The following is a 19689-nucleotide window of genomic DNA, read 5'->3' as shown; positions in this document are numbered from 1 at the left end:
CACGGTCTCAGCAGATGTGTGTCTAACATGAGTCTGGTCCTGCTGGAGGTTTCTGCCTGTTAAAGGAAGTTTGTCCTTGCCACTGTAACTTGCTAAATGCTGCAAAGTGCTCTGCTCATGGTGGATTAAGATGAGATCAGACTGAGTCCTGTCTGGAAGATAGGACTGGATCTGATCCTGGTCTCGATGTCCCAGCTGAGTCTCAGTAAAGAACAAACTCACAACAACAGAGACTCTTTCATCGTCTTTATTCTGCTTCAGTCACTTTACAGTTCTTCTTCTTCTCTCACAGGTTATATTTACATTCTGATAATATAGATCTCAACAGTTCCAGTAGAGCATACAGTTTGATGAGCGGAGTGATGACGGTCTATTATTGTCTATATTGTACACTTGCAGTTGTTTTGTTTCTTCATGACATTAAAGGAAGGACTTGACTCCGCCTCCTCTCTGAGCGGACTGTAGGAACGATTATGAATCATGGAAAGAGGCGTTTTTAAGAGTTTGAATCCGCTCAGAGACGTAGACTTCAGGACTCAAAGCGTTCCTCTAAAGAAGCGGTTCTTGTGATGATACGACGGGTTATTGATTAAGCAGACATTCATTTATATAAAGATGTGTTTGAAGACATGAACTGTGAGAAACAATCACCGTAGCATGTCAACAAAGAGAGAAAACCTACACACACTAAATAAAAAAAACAACTCTCTCCGTCTTATTTACACTTTAAATCTCTGCTTTCATCCACAGGAGGACGACCTTTGACCCCGGAAGCCTTTACGAAGCTACAACTAAACAGACAGCATGAAATAGGAATCATGTAGCATTGTTCTCAGCTTGACTCACAGGAGCATGGATGGTACAGCGTTATCACAGCCTTGTTATGTACATTAAATACAATATTCAGCCTTTACAAACTGTACAGGTTTCAGAATAAAGCTCTCTTAAAATAGGATTTATACTTCTTCAAAATAAAGGAGCCCCTCGTCTCTGTTGTGTTGCTGCCATCTTTTTTTTAGAATCAGGCTCAACTTCTTTTAAACGAATATCTACAGAAGAGATGGAAGAAGGGATAGAAATGCCATTATCACAGAATATAAGCTTTATACACATTTTATTTTTCAGTGGCTACGAGGCCGCAGGAGTCCCATAAGGTGATCATTTTTGTCTTGTGCTGCACATCCATCCTTTGGGGGTTGGGGGACATTGGTCGTTGTACCCCCTATTACCCCTCTAGAACACTACACTCCCAGCATGCAGGCCTGCTCATCGTACCTGAAGTATCTAAAAGTAGTATGGGAGGTAGAGCCTTCAGTTATCAGGCCCCTCTCCTTTGGAATCATGTACCATTCAGGGTCCGGGAGGCAGACACCCTCTCTACTTTTAAGAGTAGGCTTCAAACTTTCCTTTTTGATAAAGCTTATAGTTAGAGCTGGATCAGGCTTGGACCAGGTCTTAGTTATGCTGCTATAGGCTTAGACTGACACACTGGGATCCTGTCTTTCCCTTTAACTCTTCCTGTCCCATTAAAGTTACTAACCATAGACCTTTCTGGAGTCCCTGAGCTCCCTTGTCTTGTAGGTTCCTCTGGATTTCTGCAGTAGATCCCTTTTTGGGGTCTGTTATTCATCCTTTCTTTGTTTCTGTCTTTCTTTCTTTCTCTCTTTCCTTCTTTGTCTCCTTTTCGTATCCCGTCCTTTCCTTCTGTCATTCTTTCACCATTTATTCTCCTCTTTTCCTTTCTTCTGGTCTCCCTCTCTTCTCTCTTTTCTTAGACCTTTCTGGAGTCCCTGAGCTCCCTTGTCCCGTAGGTTCCTCTGGATCTCTGCTGCTGTGGACGTGCCAGACTCCAGCTGCTACAACTACTACTATCCGTCTCCCCAGTATCATCTCACTCTCTCTCTTCATCTCCCTCTATCCCTCTCTCCAACATGGTCTCAGCAGATGTGTGTCTAACATGAGTCTGGTCCTGCTGGAGGTTTCTGCCTGTTAAAGGAAGTTTGTCCTTGCCACTGTAACTTGCTAAATGCTGCAAAGTGCTCTGCTCATGGTGGATTAAGATGAGATCAGACTGAGTCCTGTCTGTAAGATGGGACTGGATCTGATCCTGGTCTTGATGTTGGGTCTTTGTTAATAATAGAATATAGAGTACGGTCTAGACCGGCTCTGTTTGGAAAGAGTCTGAGGATAAAGTTTGTTGGGACACAAGATAAGAATGATGATCTCTGGAGGACTTCAGAGGCTCCTTCACATCCCTGTTATTCTTAAGAGTAACAAAATAAAACAGCTCTGAGATTCTTTACATGAAGAATTAAAAACCTGCAAAATTTCCTTTATAGTAGTTTTGATGATGAAACGCTGATTTGAAGCCAACATGCTTTATTCTTCACACGTTCCCGCTCCTCTTTATCTTCTGTGGTGGGAAACGTTACATCTTTGACTTCTGACAGAATATATAAGAGAAGGCTCGGGCTCTGGAAAACTATTAGCACTGCTTTTATGATCAATCATTAAAATCAAGCTGCAGCCGTCCATCTGTGGTTTGCTTATTTTTGCAGGTTCTTTTATTTTGAAGGGCAAAGAGGAAGCAAGGAAATGTAACAGGTGAAGATGCATTCAATGAACTGCTCTTCAAACTGGTGTGTGTTTGATTTCTTCTTAAGGCAAGCTGGGCTTTGATGGTTGTAAATCTTTACTTTAAATTGTGTTTAAAGATCTCAACTTTAAATTGAAGCTGCTGCAAACTGCAGGGTAACAAGTTACAGAATAAAATAAGCTAAAAAGAAGACGTTAAACTGTTACATCTGAACAGTTCATGTGCAAACTCTTTCTTTGTGCGTGTCTGCCTCTCTGAGCTCGGGTGTGAACCTGCAGCTGAGAGGTTAATATAACAGAATATGTGCAAATTATCAAATCCTGCATTAAACAGGAAGGTCAGTGTGCAAAATAAAAACAGGAAGTAGTTTTTTGTCAGTGCTTTTTTCTCTGTTTGACCTTCACTGAGGTGCAGTTGCAGCTAAAGACCACCAGAGGGCAGTGTTGACTCAACAGGGGAAGATTTAAACCTTCTGAGGCTCTTAAAGCTTTGCAAGAAAAGAAGAATATTTGATGAAGACTATCATTGACTCTGATTCATCTACAGACGTCTTATTTTTTGTTCTACAGGTGGAGGGTGAAGTACCAGCATGTGTGTGTGGAAGTGTGTGTTAGGGTTTCCTCCAGGTGAACGGGGGGATGGCGGCGTTGGCGTCACGGTACGTCTCTCTGCTATCAGAGTCAGCAGGGAGCGCCGGTTTCCTCCTCTCCTTCTCCTCGCTGTCGGAGTCGTCCACGGTCAGCGTGATGAGAGAGGTGGACTTCCTGCAGAGCAGGGACAGAGGAGAAGTCACCACCGTGCACCACCTCAGCTTCAAGGCGCTCCTCCTTGCCTCACCTCGCCTTGCCTCGTCGCTCACCTGTCGCCGCTCTGCGTGATGAGCCTCCTGCACGTCTCCATCTGCACGTCCAGCCCCCTCTTCATGGAGCACATCTCCATGTACTCATGCAGGTGACGGTTCATGTCGCTCTTTGCTGTGGCCAGCTCCAGCTGACAGACAACACCAATACATACACGATTTAAACACTATCACACCTTTATGATTCTTATTATTAAGAGTTTAATATCACTTTGTATTTATTTAAATATTCTATTTTAAGATTTTATTTCTAACTCTTTATTTTTTATTATCTAATTATAAATTTTTACATATTTTAAATATGTATCTTATTTTTAAAATAATCATGTTTTATCTTTAATTTAATTATTTCTTAAATGTAAATTTTTGTTGTTGATTCATGTAAATTTTAAAAATAATTAAATCAATTTCTGTGTTATTTTAGGTCATTATACATTTGATTTTTGATATTTTCCGATCACTTTGAAACACTTTGAATTGCATTTGATTCATATGAAAGCAGCTCTTTAACTGAAGCTCCATTATTGATTGATGTACGATGCTGCAGCCTCACCTCGATCTGGTCGATGGTCTCCTGGTACTCCTTCTCTCTGGTCTTGAACAGACACTCTGTGTCTTTAATCACCTCCTCGATGGACTCCTCCTGCTGCTGCAGCTGCACAAAACACACACAGAGACAATAAGACTAAACTATGTCTGCATGGCTTTAATGAGCTGTTTCTAACACTGCTGGAAGATGTTTTATATTTATCTTTAGAATACATTTTAAGATTATTTTATTGGTGTTGTGTGAGCCTGTGAGAGCCCTACGTTTTATTACTGGTGATAGTTACAGCACTCATCATTGCATACTTTACCAAAAGGTGGGATGGTCTTCTCTGGCAGAAAGACGTGATTTGCATTTTTACTTGTTTATTTATAAAGCACTTATTGGAATGCTACCGTCATATTTATCTTCGATGCTAGTTTGGTCTTCTGGGGCAAAACATACCATATCAACTGGTTGGCTCACTCTCCAGGTTCCCAGAGTTAATTCTGAGCTGGGAAAATCTGCCTTTTGCGTATTTGCACCATCTGCATGGAACTCCCTGCAAAGCACTTTAAAAATAAATGCACTGGTTTCTTTTAATCATTTTAAATCATTAGTTTTAAAATGTTTAACCTCTGATTGTACCTGTTTTCACTAACTTTGTGTAACATTATTTTTTCAATGGTTGTAACATTACTTTTAACTGTCGTCTGTTTTTAATTGATCATCATTCTTTTAGGGTTATATCTTTTATTTTGCTTGTCATGCATTTTAATGTTTCTTTTATATACTCGTCGTCATTGTAAATGAGGGCTTGCCCTCAATGATTTTCAAGTTTAAATAAAGAGAAATATAGGTCTTTGGGTAGTGGACTTTTTAGTGGACCAAAAGTAAGAACAAAGACTCATGGTCATGATGGCCCAGGTCTGTGGACCAGCCTACCTGAAGATCTGAGGCCTGCACAGAGCATCAACATTTAAAGAACAAACTCAAGACCAACTTTTTTATTCTCTCTTTAACTGAGTCTTACTTTATTTATTTATTATCAGTCAAGTTTTAAAATATGTACCGTCTTATTTTAAATTAGTATAGACTCATTTATATTATCTATTCAGTTATTTTTGAATTTGTATTTATATTGTAATCTATTGTGAATTATTTTATTATTTATTCAGTTATTAATTAGATCTTATCATTTTAGGATTTTAACAGATGAACTCTCAGCATTTTAAAATTTTACTCTGTTTTACTTTCAGTGTAGTATCTTAGTCTTTTTTACTGATTCTGGTTTAATATTTTAGTTTTTTATTATCTCATTAATTTATTTTATTTTGGCGAGTTTAATTTCCTGTGTTGAGTTTTAACATTTTATTTTTCATCCAGTGTTTCCTCATTAAGAAATCATGACAGCGTTTGTCAGCAACTTATTTTATTTTCCTTTATTTTTATTTTGTCATTATTATAATTATCAAGATGATTACTATATTTTTATTTTGTATATTATTGTTATTCTATTTTTTATTTATTATTACTATTATTATTATTATTATTATCATTATTATTATTATTATTATTTTCATATATATAAATGATGTTCTTAACATTACTTCTTTTTTTGTATTTTTAATTTATTCTGTTTTTATTATTTTTATGTACAGTACTTTGTGTTGCAATATCATTAAATGAAAAGTGCTTTTCAAATTAAGTCTGATTGATTGATTGATTTAACATTAGGCCTCTATGAGTTAAGAATGTCATGAATTGAATTTTACTTTAAAAAGTTACAAAATTTAACAGACATAATGTAAACCCAACAAGCTTTAGGATTTAAAGTCCATTCATACAAATGTGTCCATAACACAACATTAAATATCTGCCTCCATGTGAGTGTCCCTGTTATTCTGTGTTAGGTGTTAACAGGAGCTTTAATAATTAAAAATCTTTGTTTCTGCATCTTATTGTGAAAATCCCCGTCAAAACCAAACCTTCTCCAGTAACTCAGTTCCCTCGTCTCTGTAATCCTGCTTCTGTAACCTGTTGATATTTGACCGAACCTGTGGTTAAACTAAAGGAGTGACGGACGTGTTGATCAGGCACAGTTTGTTCCCTCAGTCCTGAAAGATTGAGGTCTGAGCGTCTAAAATAAGAGTTCCCCGTCACCGTCCGTGTGTGGGAAAGTCTGTAATCTGTTCAGGCGTCTCCTTCAGCTCTTATCTAAGCGGCCCGTTAACCTCTCTGGATTAATTCGTTAAAGTCAGCTTACAGGTCAGCAGAGATAGATCCACATAGAACAACAAACATCATCCACCTGCTGGAGCCAGAGATCCTGCAGCAGGCCGGTCAGTGGGACACAAATATGAGACCTGGGTCGAGAGATCTGAAGGTTCAACTTCTCCTGATATCTGATCTCACGTCTTTAAAATACCACGTACAGGAGAGAGAGAGTCAGACACAGTATGGGAGGTAGAGCCTTCAGCTATCAGGCCCCTCTCCTTTGGAATCATCTACCAGTCAGGGTCCGGGAGGCAGACACCCTCTCTACTTTTAAGAGTAGACTTCAAACTTTCCTTTTTGATGAAGCTTAAAGTTAGAGCTGGATCAGGCTTGGACCAGCTCTTAGTTATGCTGCTATAGGCTTAGACCATCTTTCCTTCTCTCTCCTCTCTCAGCCTATCTCTAACTTTAACTCTTCCTGTCCCATTAAAGTTACTAACCATAGACCTTTCTGGAGTCCCTGAGCTCCCTTGTCCAGTAGGTTCCTCTGGATCTCTGCCCTAGAAGGCCCGCTGCTGTCTCACCACTAACATATCTCTCTCTCTTCACCTCCCTCATACCCTAAGTCTCTAAAAGTAGTATGGGAGGTAGAGCCTTCAGTTATCAGGCCCCTCTCCTTTGGAATCATCTACCAGTCAGGGTCCGGGAGGCAGGGACCCTCTCTACTTTTAAGAGTAGGCTTCAAACTTTCCTTTTTGATAAAGCTTATAGTTAGAGCTGGATCAAGCTTGGACCAGCTCTTAGTTATGCTGCTAGAGGCTTAGACTATCTTTCCCTCTCTCCCTCTCTCTGACCTTCCTCTTCCTTTAACTCTCCCTGTCTCATTAAAGTTACTAACCATAGACCTTTCTGGAGTCCCTGAGCTGCTGTCTCACCACTATCATATCTCTCTCTCTTCATCTCCCTTATACCCTAAGTCTCTAAAAGTAGTATGGGATGTAGAGCCTTCAGTTATCAGGCCCCTCTCCTTTGGAATCATCTACCAGTCAGGGTCCGGGAGGCAGGGACCCTCTCTACTTTTAAGAGTAGGCTTCAAACTTTCCTTTTTGATAAAGCTTATAGTTAGAGCTGGATCAGGCTTGGACCATGCTGCTAGAGGCTTAGACTGACTCACTAGGATCCTGTCTCTCCCCATCACTCACTTTAATTCTTCCTGTCCCATTAAAGTTACTAACCATAGACCTTTCTGGAGTCCCTGAGCTCCCTTGTCTCGTAGGTTGGATCTCTGCTGTTGTGGACGTGCCAGACTCCAGCTGCTACAACTACTACTATCCGTGTAGTTATAAGAGTGTGTGTGCGTGTGTGTTTGTGTGTGTGTGTGTGTGTGTGCCCACCTCTCCCTGTGTCTCCACTCCCAGTGGGTATCCTGGAAAATCCTCCCACAGCAGAAGAGTTTCTTCTGTTTCCTCCCAGGCCAGACTGTCACAGTCGTCCTCAAACTCACACTCCCTCCTGGACAACACACACACACACACACACGCACACAGTTACACACAGTTACACACACACACACACACACTCATGAGACTCATCATCTCTACACATCTCTGTCGGTTCAAACACCTACAGGTGATTCAGCATCCTCTGCATCTGCTCGTTGATCTGATTGGCCGACGTGCTGCACGACTCCTCCTCTTTAGCCCCGCCTCCTTCGCTCTCAGACATGCTCAGTTCATCTCCGTCCCCCTTCGCCGACTGCCCGCTCTGCTTCCTGGTGCGGCCGCTCAGAGTGGAAGGGGGTGTGGCCACCTGCAGGGAAGGAGGCGGAGTTATCAAAGCGGAGCTGGATGAGTTAGTCCGTCGTGGACGTTTGAAACAGACTCAGGCGTACCTGGAACATGTGGATCATGTCCTCGCAGTTCCTCTGCTGGGCCACGTCGCAGAGGCGGGCCGTGATGTCGATGCGGCGGCAGATGTCCATGTCCACCTTCATGGCCTTCTCCTGGATCTTACTGTCCAGGTCTGACAGGTTCTGAAGGGCACAGAGAGAGGTCTTTCACTGAATCCCCTCAGCTAACTTTATTTCAAACTGTGATGAAGATTAGATCATCTTCACTGGAGACTGGAACTCGCTGGGACAGGAAAGCAGACTCACGTTGCTGACGAGTCCTTTAAAGAGCACCAGCTCGGCCTTCAGCTGCTTCACTCTCAGAGCCAGCTCATCCTGACACACCTCGCTCTCCTGGAGGTCCTGCAGAACACACACACACACATGAGGTGACATACTGAAGGTGCAGCTGCAGATCCCTCCCTCCACACAGCATCAAATAAACCTCAGTTTGGATGAGGGGACGCAGAGGATGTAGACGTGCCTCTTGGTCTCTCCCTGAGAATGTCACTTTTAATCTATATTCAGAGACTTTTCTCAAATTTTAACCAGCAAAATAGTTTACTGGGGATCTCAAGTCTGGATTTAAGCTGTTATATGTCCTCTATAGGTGCATTTCAACCAAGAGCTCCAGGGTCTTTTAGCCCCCAGAACTACTGTACCCGGATTTAAAAGGTTCCTGTGCCCCCATCGTTGTTTGTCCCGGGAAGGTTGACAACCAAGTAACTAGCCTCCAAGCTACTGTTACTGCAGTCTGTCTAAGAAGTGTCAGGACCTAGAGGGACGCACTACATGGAATAACAATCCCCAGGTGGGTCTTCCCAAAGGCTTGGAGGGCCCTCGCCCTATGGATTTCAATGCACACCTCCTGCAGGACCTACTCAGACTTGAGGAGAGGCTGATGCTGGACCGAGCTCACCGCACCTTGCATGCTAAGCCAAGAGATGGAGAACCACCTCGCCCAAGAGTCAAGAGGAAACATATCTTAAGTTAGAAATCATATTGTACAGCGGCCTGGTGAGGCTTCCCTTCTGTCATATAAAGGAAGGAGGATCTCAAGTTTTCTGGACCGGAGCTTGTGATGGACTTTGTGGAGGAGAAGTTGGAGAGAGCATCAAATAAACATGAAAGAGAAAAGATCTCATGGTTTCAACTCCTCAGATTATCTGTCATGTCAAACTGAAGCACAGAGACGCAGCCTACATTATGCAGGTGGACCGTAGTTCCAGTTTAAAGCAGACTGCATCTTAAAAAACACCTTTGCAGACGTGACTTTACCTCCTCCAGCTCGGCCACTTTCTCCTGCAGGTCCATTCTGGCCGTGTACTCCTCCTCCCATCTGCAAAACACAAACACAAACACACACAGCAGGGATGTTATTATGCAGAAATATGCAGACAGTCAGCACTCTGCAGCAGAAGAACAAATAAAGATGATCGTACTGCATGATATCAAACAGACGGATGCAAAGGCAACCGATGTTTCTCATGCACCTGTCTTTTCACCCTCTTTTTAAGAGATGCAACAGAGTATTGGTGTTCTCATGTGATTTTCAGGTCAGGTGAAATGTGTAAGGGATTTTGCAGGCCGTGTTAAGCCCTGCTTCCTGACCGTCCTCTCTGCAGCTTTAAAGACAAACCGTGTTCACCTGACTGACCTACACAGCGCAGCATCAAAGCTCCTCCAGCCAGCGCTCGTATTACTCAGCAGGTGTTACATAAGACCAAACCATGCATGCAGAGGACAAGGAGCACACTGCTTCACTCAGAGAGTCTCTGTGGAGAGGAGACGGAAATAAACACGGAGAGGAGGAGAGGTGGAGAAGTGGAGGCTGAGCTCTCACTGCAGGACAAAGAGCTTCACATTGTGATACAGAAGTGTGAGAAAGAAACACATGCAGAGTGACTGTGATAGAAGGTAAACCTCTTATTTTCAGCCACATGAGCCCAAAAAATGAAGCACACACAAAAAACTGCAGTTCCTCGTTTGGCCACTTGAGGCTGCCCCAAACAGTGACTCAATCCCCATTAGGCCCCATACCAAAAACCCAGAGAGCTCGCCCTTTTAATGTCCGGATGCAGAGAGTTCAGAGTTCAGAGTTCAGGGGCATGAAAACAGAAAGCTCTCTCCCCTTTGTTAGGGACTAAAAGTGAAGCATTTGAGGACCTCAGTGATCATGGAACATAAAATGACAGGAGATCTGTAATGTATGGGGGATCTTTACAGCTCATGCCACTCCCCTGCTCATCTCACTACACTGTCTTCCAGTTGCAGCTCACATCAGATACAAAACATCAAATCATGACTTACAAAGCAGTCACCAAAACTGCTCCAGTTTACCTGGAACCCCTCATCCAGGTCTACTGCACCCCTTCTCGCCCGCTACGCTCAGCCTCTGAAAAGCGCCTAGTGCTTCCAGCACATAAGGCCTAAAAAAAATCACTAGCTGGACTCTTCTCTTCTGTTGCCCCTAAATGGTGGAATGAATTGTCCAACTCCATTCGATCTGCAGAGTCCCTCTCTACTTTCAAAAGACAGCTAAAGACCCAGCTCTTTAGGAAGCACTATGCACTTAGCTAGACTGTTCTCCACTGTTGTCCCCAGTGGCAGATCATGTCTTCCAGCTACAGTTGACTCACACTGTCCTGCTCTACTCTGGGAATCTGTGTTCAGGTCTGGAGTGACCCAGCACTTGGTACTTTGGTCATTATTGTGGTGATGTTAATTGTTGATGATGATGATAATGGAAGGTCTTAAATGGTTTGGTTGCTTCATTGTAGATGTTCCTTATTTACTTTTGTGCATTGCCTTTACACTGCTTGGCAGTACCTGCACCCAAATGGACTTGAAGCTCTTTGTTACTCTTACTGATCTTGTTTCCTCTTGTCTAGATCTTTGCTTGTGTTGTTCTTGTTCTTGTATGTACGTCGCTTTGGATAAAAGCGTCTGCTAAATGACATTGTAACGTTGTAACATTGTAAAAACAAGTCAAATACATTTAAAATCTAAAAGAAACAGAGAGTGCAGAGTTTTAAGAAGTGGAGTTATGTGATCTGTTTTCTTCTGAAGTGTTTAAACTGGCAGCAGCATTTTGAATGAGTTGCAGTTTGGGCAAGATTTTCAAAAGTCCCTAGATAGATGTTACAAAGTTAGTGGGTTAAATATATAAGCAGCAATAAAACTGTAGATAAAAAGTGTGCCTAACATACCTAAAGTCAAGGATTGGTAGTGTGTTTCTGGTGTACATTGCAAATTCAATTTTGCTTCTCTGTAGTACAAGAGATAGGAGCTTTTTGGGGTGCAGGAAAAATGCACCCCAAAGATATGAAACACCACCACCATCCAGCAGGTGGCAGCAGAGGGGCCATGAAGTGAGACATTCTAATCCAGAAGCTAAAATCAACCAGTACCAATACCATTACCTTCTTCTTCCCATATTTTAAAAACATTTAGAAAAGAACATCTTAAACTGCAGTACTTTGATCTGAACAGGCAGCATGCTTCAGATTCAGCTCAGGGCAGAATGAGTACAGCTGAAGGTGTCAAGGTTAAGCATGGACTGATTGAAGCTGTGCAAACATAGAGCTTAACCTTTTAAATTGACTCTGATGAAATGTCCTAACGAGGAAATCCCCTTTGATTGAGTTACAACATCTTTTGCTGCCAGACACTTCCTCTAAGGTTATTAAACCCCCCCCCCCCCCCCCCCCCGCTCTTACATCCTGTCCTGCACGCTCTGCAAACATGTGGCTGTGAACCAAATTCATCCCCTTTTTTTAAAACACCAACACCAAATCATCTCAGCTGTTCTGGAGTCCGTCCATCTTTGTCTCCTTTGTGTCCTTCACAGCAGCCAGACTCAGCTCTAATAATGACATCATGTCTCTGCCTGGAGGACGACCTCGGATCAAATGGCGTCCGTGTGAACAGAATCGTCAACTACGCTGAGAAACATCAAATGTGAATCACGTATGAGGAGGCAATGGGTTTGATATCAGAGACACAGAGACATGGAGACGGCAGAGAGGAGCGTGTCACTGAGAGAAACTGATGTCCTTGTTGTCAGTCTCAACACGTGGCTCTGCAGAGACTGACTGGATTCATGCATTGCATAACAGCTGCATGTTGAAGCAGCAAGTAGCTCTCCTGAAGTCACTCATTCATCAACAGAGCTGTCCATAATGATGCTTTGTGCTTTTTCATCTCATCAAATAACTAATTAGAATTAGAATACACTTTAACAATCTGATTATTCCTTGTAAGAGAGGGGGGGTTATAACTTCAGAGGGGAGTTCAGATTAAAGATGGTGAGTGTTCGGACCACAAGGAGAAGTTTTTGTATTTCAGTCTGTGGAGTAAAACTGTGGAACAGTCTGCAGCAACGTCTGAACATAATTCAGTTCAAGAAGAAGTGTAAAGAAATGATTTTTAATGAGGTACAAGGAGGAAGACTAGTGCTGAGAATCATGAGGGGTTTACTTTTGTTTGTTGGTGTAAATTAGGGATGCACTGATCCTACTTTTTAGGTCCCGATATCGATACCTGGGCTTTGGTATCTGCCAATCCTGGTATTGATTTAAAAATCTCTAATCCTTAATGTGAGGATAGAATCATGTTTTGGCAACTTCAGGCTTTTCTGACTTGATGGTGAACTGTACCTGGGTTCCAAGTGCTAAACCAGAGGCTGGAATCCCTTCATTTCAAGGATCCAGAACAGTTAAATCCAATAACCTGTCCGTTTTTTCACACTTTGAATCCATTAATAGAAGGTTTCTTGCTTCTTTGCAGTCGGCTATAGCTGACGGCCGAAATGAGCTTTCTCTGCAAGGTGTCTGGGCTCAGCCTTAGAGAGAGGGTCAGGAGCTCAGACTCAAAGTAGAGCCGCTGCTCCTCCGGATCCAGAGGTGACAGATGAGGTGGTTCGGGCATCTGGTCAGGATGCCTCCTGGACGTCTCCCTGGGGAGGTGTTTCGGGCATGTCCGACTGGGAGGAGGACACAGGGAAGGCCCAGGACACGCTGGTGAGACTATGTCTCTCAGCTGGCCTGGGAGCTCCTTGGTATCCTCCCAGAGGAGCTGGTGGAAGTGGCTGAGAGAGGGGTGTCTGGGCTTCGCTGCTGAGGCTGCTGCCCCAAAGACCCGGACCCAGCTAAGCAGAAGAAGATGGATGGATGGATGAATGGATGGAATTATTACTTTTTTTTTTACTTATTGCTTTATATAATATTCTATGCTGACTGAAAGTTAGGTTCAATTGAAGTGTGACTCCTCCCATTTTCATCCAGCAGAGAATAACTTTTGTCTTCATTCATAAAAGTTTAAATATGTGTCTCTTCGTCGCCATCAGACTTTAAAACCTGATCATTACGCAACAGAAAAACAGCCTCTAAACAGTTCTCCTTTCCTCATTTCACTGTTATTAAATATTCATCGTTCTTGGACTCACTTCTTGAACTCCAGATTTAAGTATTGATTTGAAAAGTGTGCTGCCTGGAACGGAGGGAATCAATCTCCGTTTGGGGAAATAACCGGCAAGTATGACGAGTTCTGTCGTCTGCAGCCCGAGCGCAGAGCCAGCTGTGTGTCCTCTTTAAAACATTGCTGATTCAGCAGACTTAAAGCACCTGCATCGAGCAGCCAGAGCGGCCTCTTTGGTTCTTAATACAAGGTGATGATGTCACTTTCTATCTCACACCTCAGTATGAGTCACTGCAGCCTCAGTGCATGCATTAAGAGGTGACGTTGGTAAAATGAGAGGGAGGACATTAGTGAGAGAGTGTTTCAGCCTCCTCTGTTTGTGTCTCCATCAGGATGTTTTTCCTAGTCTGGTGTGAAGAAGTTGACCGGCCTGCGTGGAACCCTGACCTCAAACAGTCCGTCACCTTAGGGATAAAAACCTGCCAGGGTTTTTAATCCACAATCATCACTCCTCCTGAGGCCGAAGTCTCAGAGGCAAATACCTGCAGGCAGGTTCATCATCTGTTGGAGAATCCTCCCCAGAGAGAGGGATGTTGCTTCTGCTGCAGATGAATGCATGTAGGTTTAACCGTGAAGAAGGGATGAAGAAAGAGAGAGAACTCTAAAGCGGGGTGTGAGGTTAAGGGGATGGACATGATGGCGATGAAGTCTGCAGAAGCTGCTGCTGCACGTGTGACGGATTGGAGGGTGAAACTGTGCAGGCAGAAGGGCAGAGATGAACGAGGAGTCAGCAGGAAACAATTCAGAAAGAGAGAGAGAGAGAGAGAGACAGAGAGAGAGAGAGGGAGAGAGGGAAGGAAAGAGAGCGCATTAAAGAGAGAAAGAGCGATTATATGAGTGAGGCAGGGAGGCAGAGGGTGAGAGGTAAAATGGAGAGGAGAGGCGGCACACTGGGTGACATCACTGCTGGCGGTCACAGGCCTGTGCTGCATTGCAGGTACCAGAGCAAAACTCCCCAGCTGGGAGGAGCAGGAGGAGAGAGAGAGAGAGCCAGAGAGAGCCAGAGAGAGAGAGAGAGAGAGAGAGAGAGAGAGAGGGGGGGGGGGACCAGATGGGGAAGGAGTGAGTGTGCGAGGTGAAAACAACACGTTAAAGTTTCCCCCTGACACTTCCTCCCTGCAGGCAGACGAACATTCAGTGTCAGATAAACCTCCTCTTGTTAACCGGGTCTGCAGAGTAGAGGTGTGATGGAGAGCAGCTGCTGGATCCAGGGAGTGTTTCAAGTTCTCCTTTAACGGTTTCCTCATACCCCCTTTTCAACCGAGGCAGTTTCAGGGCCGGTGCGGAGCCGGTGCTCAATTGAGACCTGGTTTTTCGTGTTTCCACTTAAAGTGAAACGGCTCCTGGATGGGAAAACCGGTTCCAGAGCGGCTCCAACTCTTTGCTGGTCTAGAACCGCGAACCGCAAACGACAGGGGCGAGGGGCGGGGTTGCCAAGATCAAAAACACAAGCCAAACGTGTTTCCTTCATTGTCCTGCAGCGCATTTATGATTCATGAAACTATTACACTGTGGTGCAGTGGGTAGCGCTGTTGCCTCACAGTTAGAAGGTTCCTGGTTCGAATCCCAGGTGCCTTTCTGTGTGGAGTTTGCATGTTCTCCCCTTTGCATGGGTACTTCGGCTTCCTCCCACAGTCCAAAAACATGCTCATCAGGTTGATTGATCACTCTAAAATTGCCCATAGGTGTGAGTGTGTGCGTGAATGGTTGTCTGTCTCTCTGTTTTAACCCTGTGATAGGTTTGCGACCTGTCCAGGGTGTACCCTGCCTTCCGCCCGAAGCCAGCTAGGATAGGCTCCAGCCCCCCCTGTGACCCCTAACAGGATAAGCGGTCAAGATAATGGATGGATGGATGAAACTATTTCCCTCAATAAACTCATCTCCAAAATAAAATAAGCATGCTGTGCTGTGATTCGCAGATCTTTTAATCTTTGCAAAGTCACCTCAGCAAGCGCTTACAAAATAGGGGCAGAGCTTGATGCGCTTGGGGCTTTTATTTTGGTAGGACAGCCCGAGAGATACAGAACATGAGGGGAGAGAGACATGCACCAAATCATGTATGGACCAAGCTGCAACCTCCCATGTTAAAATATGAAGCTAATGCAGACGTGTTAAAAACTGCAGTTCATCGAGCGTCCACTAGAGGCTGGCTGCAGAAACACAGGAAACCACATACACACCCATTCAAAGGAGACGATCTTTACAGCAGAATTAACATGTTTAGAGCCTGGTTCAAAAAATTAGTGTAGTCTGAAGAGCTCATTTCTCTATCACACACACTGGACGGGGTTGAATTTTTTTTATAACTCCTTAATTTGAAAGATATTAAATGTACGAGCTTTGCCCAAATAAGGGCGTGGCTGGCTTGATTGACAGGAGGGCACGCTGTAGCTGTTAGCGTAAAGGCTAAAGCCCCGCCTCTTTACCTCACACTAGCTTGGACAAGGTTAGGTTGAGTTCAGCAGGACAGACGGGTGACGTCATGTATACTACGTCCATTTATGGATCATACAGGAAGTGGAAAACAAAAGAAAAATGGATGCCAAGTAAGCTGAGTAAATGTTCACAGTTTGACTCAAAACTTAAGAAACAGGAACAGAGATGGAGTTGAGAGCTGACGGCTAGAATGCAAGTTGCTGACTGCCGATTGGTTCCAGATTTCATGGGAGTGGATTGCGCCCGCTTATCTTGCTCTCCACACAATGTCTGTTATTATGAGTAACACACAAACACATGTGGATGATCCAACTTCTGTTAACAGAAATGAGAGACTCTGGACACTGAAGTCCATCCCTGCCCCTCAGATTCTACATTTTCATGCAGAGCTAGAAAATTAGAGGAAATGAGGCACTTAACTTCAGCTCATCATCGAATCAAGCTCTCTGATGGATTCACAAGCATGCATTTTTTTTTGTTTTGCATCAAAATCAAGGAACCGAACAAGATGCACCAAACAACATGATTTAAAAAACAACCTAAACCTCCTACTGAGCAACTCTACAAAGAAGACCAGTGAGGAAAACACCAGCATGATGTTTTCTAAGAAGAAGGATGTGAGATTAGATTGTCTCTTCTTTGTGAGACAGTAGAAAGAAAAGTCTTTAAAGTATCTTCAAACATTGGGTTCATGTTTCAGGCCTTATTCTTGGTGCACATCAATAAAACTCACCGTCACTCCTTCAGACGATTCAAACCCTGAATGCAGTTTAGTGCAGCGTTCATTTAAACGGTTGGGCGACACACAGGTCAGAGAGTCACAGAGTGTGAGCTGCTGCCGTTCAGTGAAACATCCTGCCGCTCCTGAAATCGATTTGTGACTGACAGTTCGCCTCCACCGGGAGCGTCGTCCTGTCTCAGCAGCACAAAGTGTGAGCTCAGGGGTTTTTAGAGCCGAGAGCAGCAGAGGGTGAACGTGTGATAATGAGCGTCAGTGTGGAGCGGGTCGATTGCTGAAATTTGCACGCCGAGACAACAAACGCTGGAGACGAGATGCGGGTTCAAGACATTACGACATACTTTCTCTTTTATGTGCTCTGCAATTTTGTGCAGGATTCACAGAAGCTCCAAAAGCTGAGTGCAGGTTTCCAAATCAAAATCATCCACCACATTACATCTTAGAAAAGCGTGCTGCATTTGTTTGCTTGAAAAAATCTCTGTTTTTAAAAGAAGGAGAACAAGTTTGATGTGTTTGACAAGAGAGTAGAGGCTCAAAATCCCAGAGTAGGCCCTCCTTTAAGGAGGCACACATGCTCAGACTGTTTCTTTTAATCCAGTATGAGTTCAGTTTGGGTTTGAGATACTTGTGTGAGATGTGTGTTTGCTGTCTGCAGTTTAATTTAGGCCTGAAGCTCATCCTGATCCGCTGGATGATGCAGTGTGTCTCTAGCTTCAGTTTTGCAGATATGGCTGCTTCTGCTTTATGGATATAAGATGATGCAGCTGAAATGTATTCATGCACATGCAGTCAAAGCAAAGTACTGGATGCTCATGGAGTGCAACTGCAGTGGGGTGTTGAACCAGAATTTTAAAAACCCTGGAAGGTGACCGTGCCAGAAATGTGTCAGTGTGAAGATTTGCAGCACTAACTTCGATGACCGAGCTCAAGCAGAGACATTCAGGTTCAATCCTTGTGAGGTTATACATTCAAATCAATGAGCGCCGCGAACTCTCAGGTTTCAGCTTTTAACAGAGATCAATAATAAAACCTTCAGAGCCAAAACACCATGTGGACGAGGAGTTCTGCCTTTCAGATGACTCAAGAGGAAAGTGGAGTAAACTTTGGATCACCCTGACCTCATAACCTTTACAGGAAAACAGTTTTTGGTACCCTCCCATACAAGACTGATCCACCTTGCAGGGATTCTGCTGCAAACTTCAATCCCACTAAAGAGGTAAAGAGGTCTGAGTCCTCTAAAACTGAACGCACATTTGATTAAAGATGATTGATAACATCTCTTACCTCCTCTTGTACTCGTCCCGCTCCCTCTTCACCTTCGCCAGCACGTTGTACAGAGCCCGGATCTCAGGTGTGATGGTGTCGATCTGCACCCCGACTCCATCCGGGTGCGTCCAGGAGACCCCTGGGCCCGTGACGCACGACTCCTTCCCAGTGCCAAACCTGCGGGTGTGGTTGAAGGACCAAATGGTACCAGGTAGGAAGCGTGGGGGCGGAGGAGGGGTGTTGGTGTTGGTCCCAATGTTGGAGGAGAACTTCTCGTTGATGTTGGTGATGGTTTTAGTCGGGTCTGTTGGACTCAAAGCCGGGCTGATGGAGAACCCCAAAGAGGTGAGGTTGGAGTTGGAGTCTGTCATGGGGTTCAGGTATTTGTTGTCATAGAGAGGAGGAGGAGGGTTCAGGGTGGGAGAGAGGAGGCCTCCAGGCAGGTAGGCTGAGTTGTTGGCGTTATGGAGCGGGATGAGGCCTGGTCTGGGAGGGATAGGCCCAATAAATCCAGTCTGGACCCCCATATCTTTGGTCTGCGGCTTCTGGTGTCCCTCCCCTCCACAGTTGTCTTCCAGAGCCTGCTGCAGCTGCTTCTCCAGCACCTTGTTCCTGCGCTCCAGCTCGTGCACTTTGGCTAAGAAGCACCGGAAGCGCAGGTTCAGGGTCTTCAGGACGCTGATGTTGGATCCCAGGTCGTTACGCAGCGCCGTGGCCGCAGGGGGGACGCGGTGCAGGGGTGCGTTCAGGTGCAGGTACGCGAGGCCTGAAGGTGGGAGGGAGCCCAGATCCAGTCCCGACAATCCATCCGGCCCGAACCCGCCGTGATCCCCCAGGAAGTAGCCGGGTTCCGGGATGACGGAGTCGGTCTGGCCTGTCATCTGGTGGTGCTGCTGAGGGGCCAGAAAACCGCTCTCCCCCAGGACCGGATTCATGCTCGAGTAGGAAAATCTGAAATGCTCGAAATCCGGCATGAACCCAGACTTCTGTGTGTTCAGCTCGATAGATAATTCAAATTTGATGATTCCCCCTAACCAAAATCAGGCGCAGCAGCCCCGGATCTGTAGTCCTCCTGCAGACTTCTCCAGATGATGGACTCTTTGAGACTGAGCTGTTTGCTTCAGTGAGATAAGGCGGGTTAAAGGATGCTTTCAGGGCCTAGAACTGCAGCAAAAACACTGAATCTCCAGTGATAAATCCCAGCAAGGAAGCGTGCAGGTGAATAAAAACACAATCTCTACAAGGTCTCTGTAAACTCTCACACTGCAGCACAATTAGATCACCGAGGTTACTTTCACGCAGCACAAATTCCTAGTCGAGAGATCTCAGCAGAGACGCGCGCAGTCAAAATGTTTATTCTAAGCCTTAGAATAAACTCCTGATAAAATCCCTGAAGCTGTGAGGACGGTTTAAACAGCGTACCTGGCAGTCAGAGCAGTGTATGGTAACTTTGGCACCAGATTATCAGGTGAAGTGAGTCCGAGGGGAGAGTCGAGCTGCGCTGCTGCAGAGCTGAGGAATAAACAGAAGTGACAAACTGCGGCGGCTGGTTACCGTAATGACTGTAGAAGGAGCGCAGAGGGAAGTCTGTCTGAGCTGCTGTAGTGATCAGAGGAGAGGCGCACTTGTGCAAAAGAAGTATTACAGGTGACACTGATATATCATGCAAAATTGACTTTTTAAT

General features: G+C 44.5%; 1 protein-coding gene across 2 annotated transcripts; it reads right to left on the bottom strand.

The window, feature by feature from the left end:
- Positions 1 to 233: 233 nt before the first annotated feature.
- iffo1a (intermediate filament family orphan 1a) lies at positions 234 to 19544 on the bottom strand. Of its 2 annotated transcripts, XM_034704083.1 has the most exons (10): positions 18024 to 19536; positions 9365 to 9425; positions 8354 to 8449; positions 8090 to 8230; positions 7826 to 8007; positions 7593 to 7710; positions 4009 to 4110; positions 3456 to 3586; positions 3182 to 3360; positions 234 to 1049 (listed from the first exon to the last, which is right to left on the bottom strand). In XM_034704083.1, exons 1-9 carry the CDS (start codon positions 18977 to 18979, stop codon positions 3207 to 3209), a joined length of 1941 nt encoding a protein of 646 aa, XP_034559974.1. In that variant the 5' UTR covers positions 18980 to 19536; the 3' UTR covers positions 234 to 1049; positions 3182 to 3206. The 2 variants fall into 2 exon arrangements, with proteins under 2 accessions (XP_034559974.1, XP_034559972.1); XM_034704081.1 differs by having other exon boundaries at positions 234 to 3360; positions 18024 to 19544.
- Positions 19545 to 19689: the final 145 nt, after the last annotated feature.

Source organism: Notolabrus celidotus, chromosome 16 (genome assembly GCF_009762535.1).
Source record: "Notolabrus celidotus isolate fNotCel1 chromosome 16, fNotCel1.pri, whole genome shotgun sequence".
NCBI lineage: Eukaryota > Metazoa > Chordata > Actinopteri > Labriformes > Labridae > Notolabrus > Notolabrus celidotus.
This window is presented reverse-complemented; position numbering and strand designations above follow the sequence as displayed.

Bases quoted from the DNA above. Each gene is read 5' to 3' on its own strand.
- iffo1a (XM_034704081.1), bottom strand. From the start codon at position 18,979: ATGCCGGATTTCGAGCATTTCAGATTTTCCTACTCGAGCATGAATCCG. The intron at 4,111-7,592 runs GTGGGCACACAC...TGTTTTGTGCAG, and splicing joins GAGTGGAGACACAGGGAGAG to CTGCAGCAGCAGGAGGAGTC. The intron at 3,587-4,008 runs GTGAGGCTGCAG...GTTGTCTGTCAG, and splicing joins AGACCATCGACCAGATCGAG to CTGGAGCTGGCCACAGCAAA.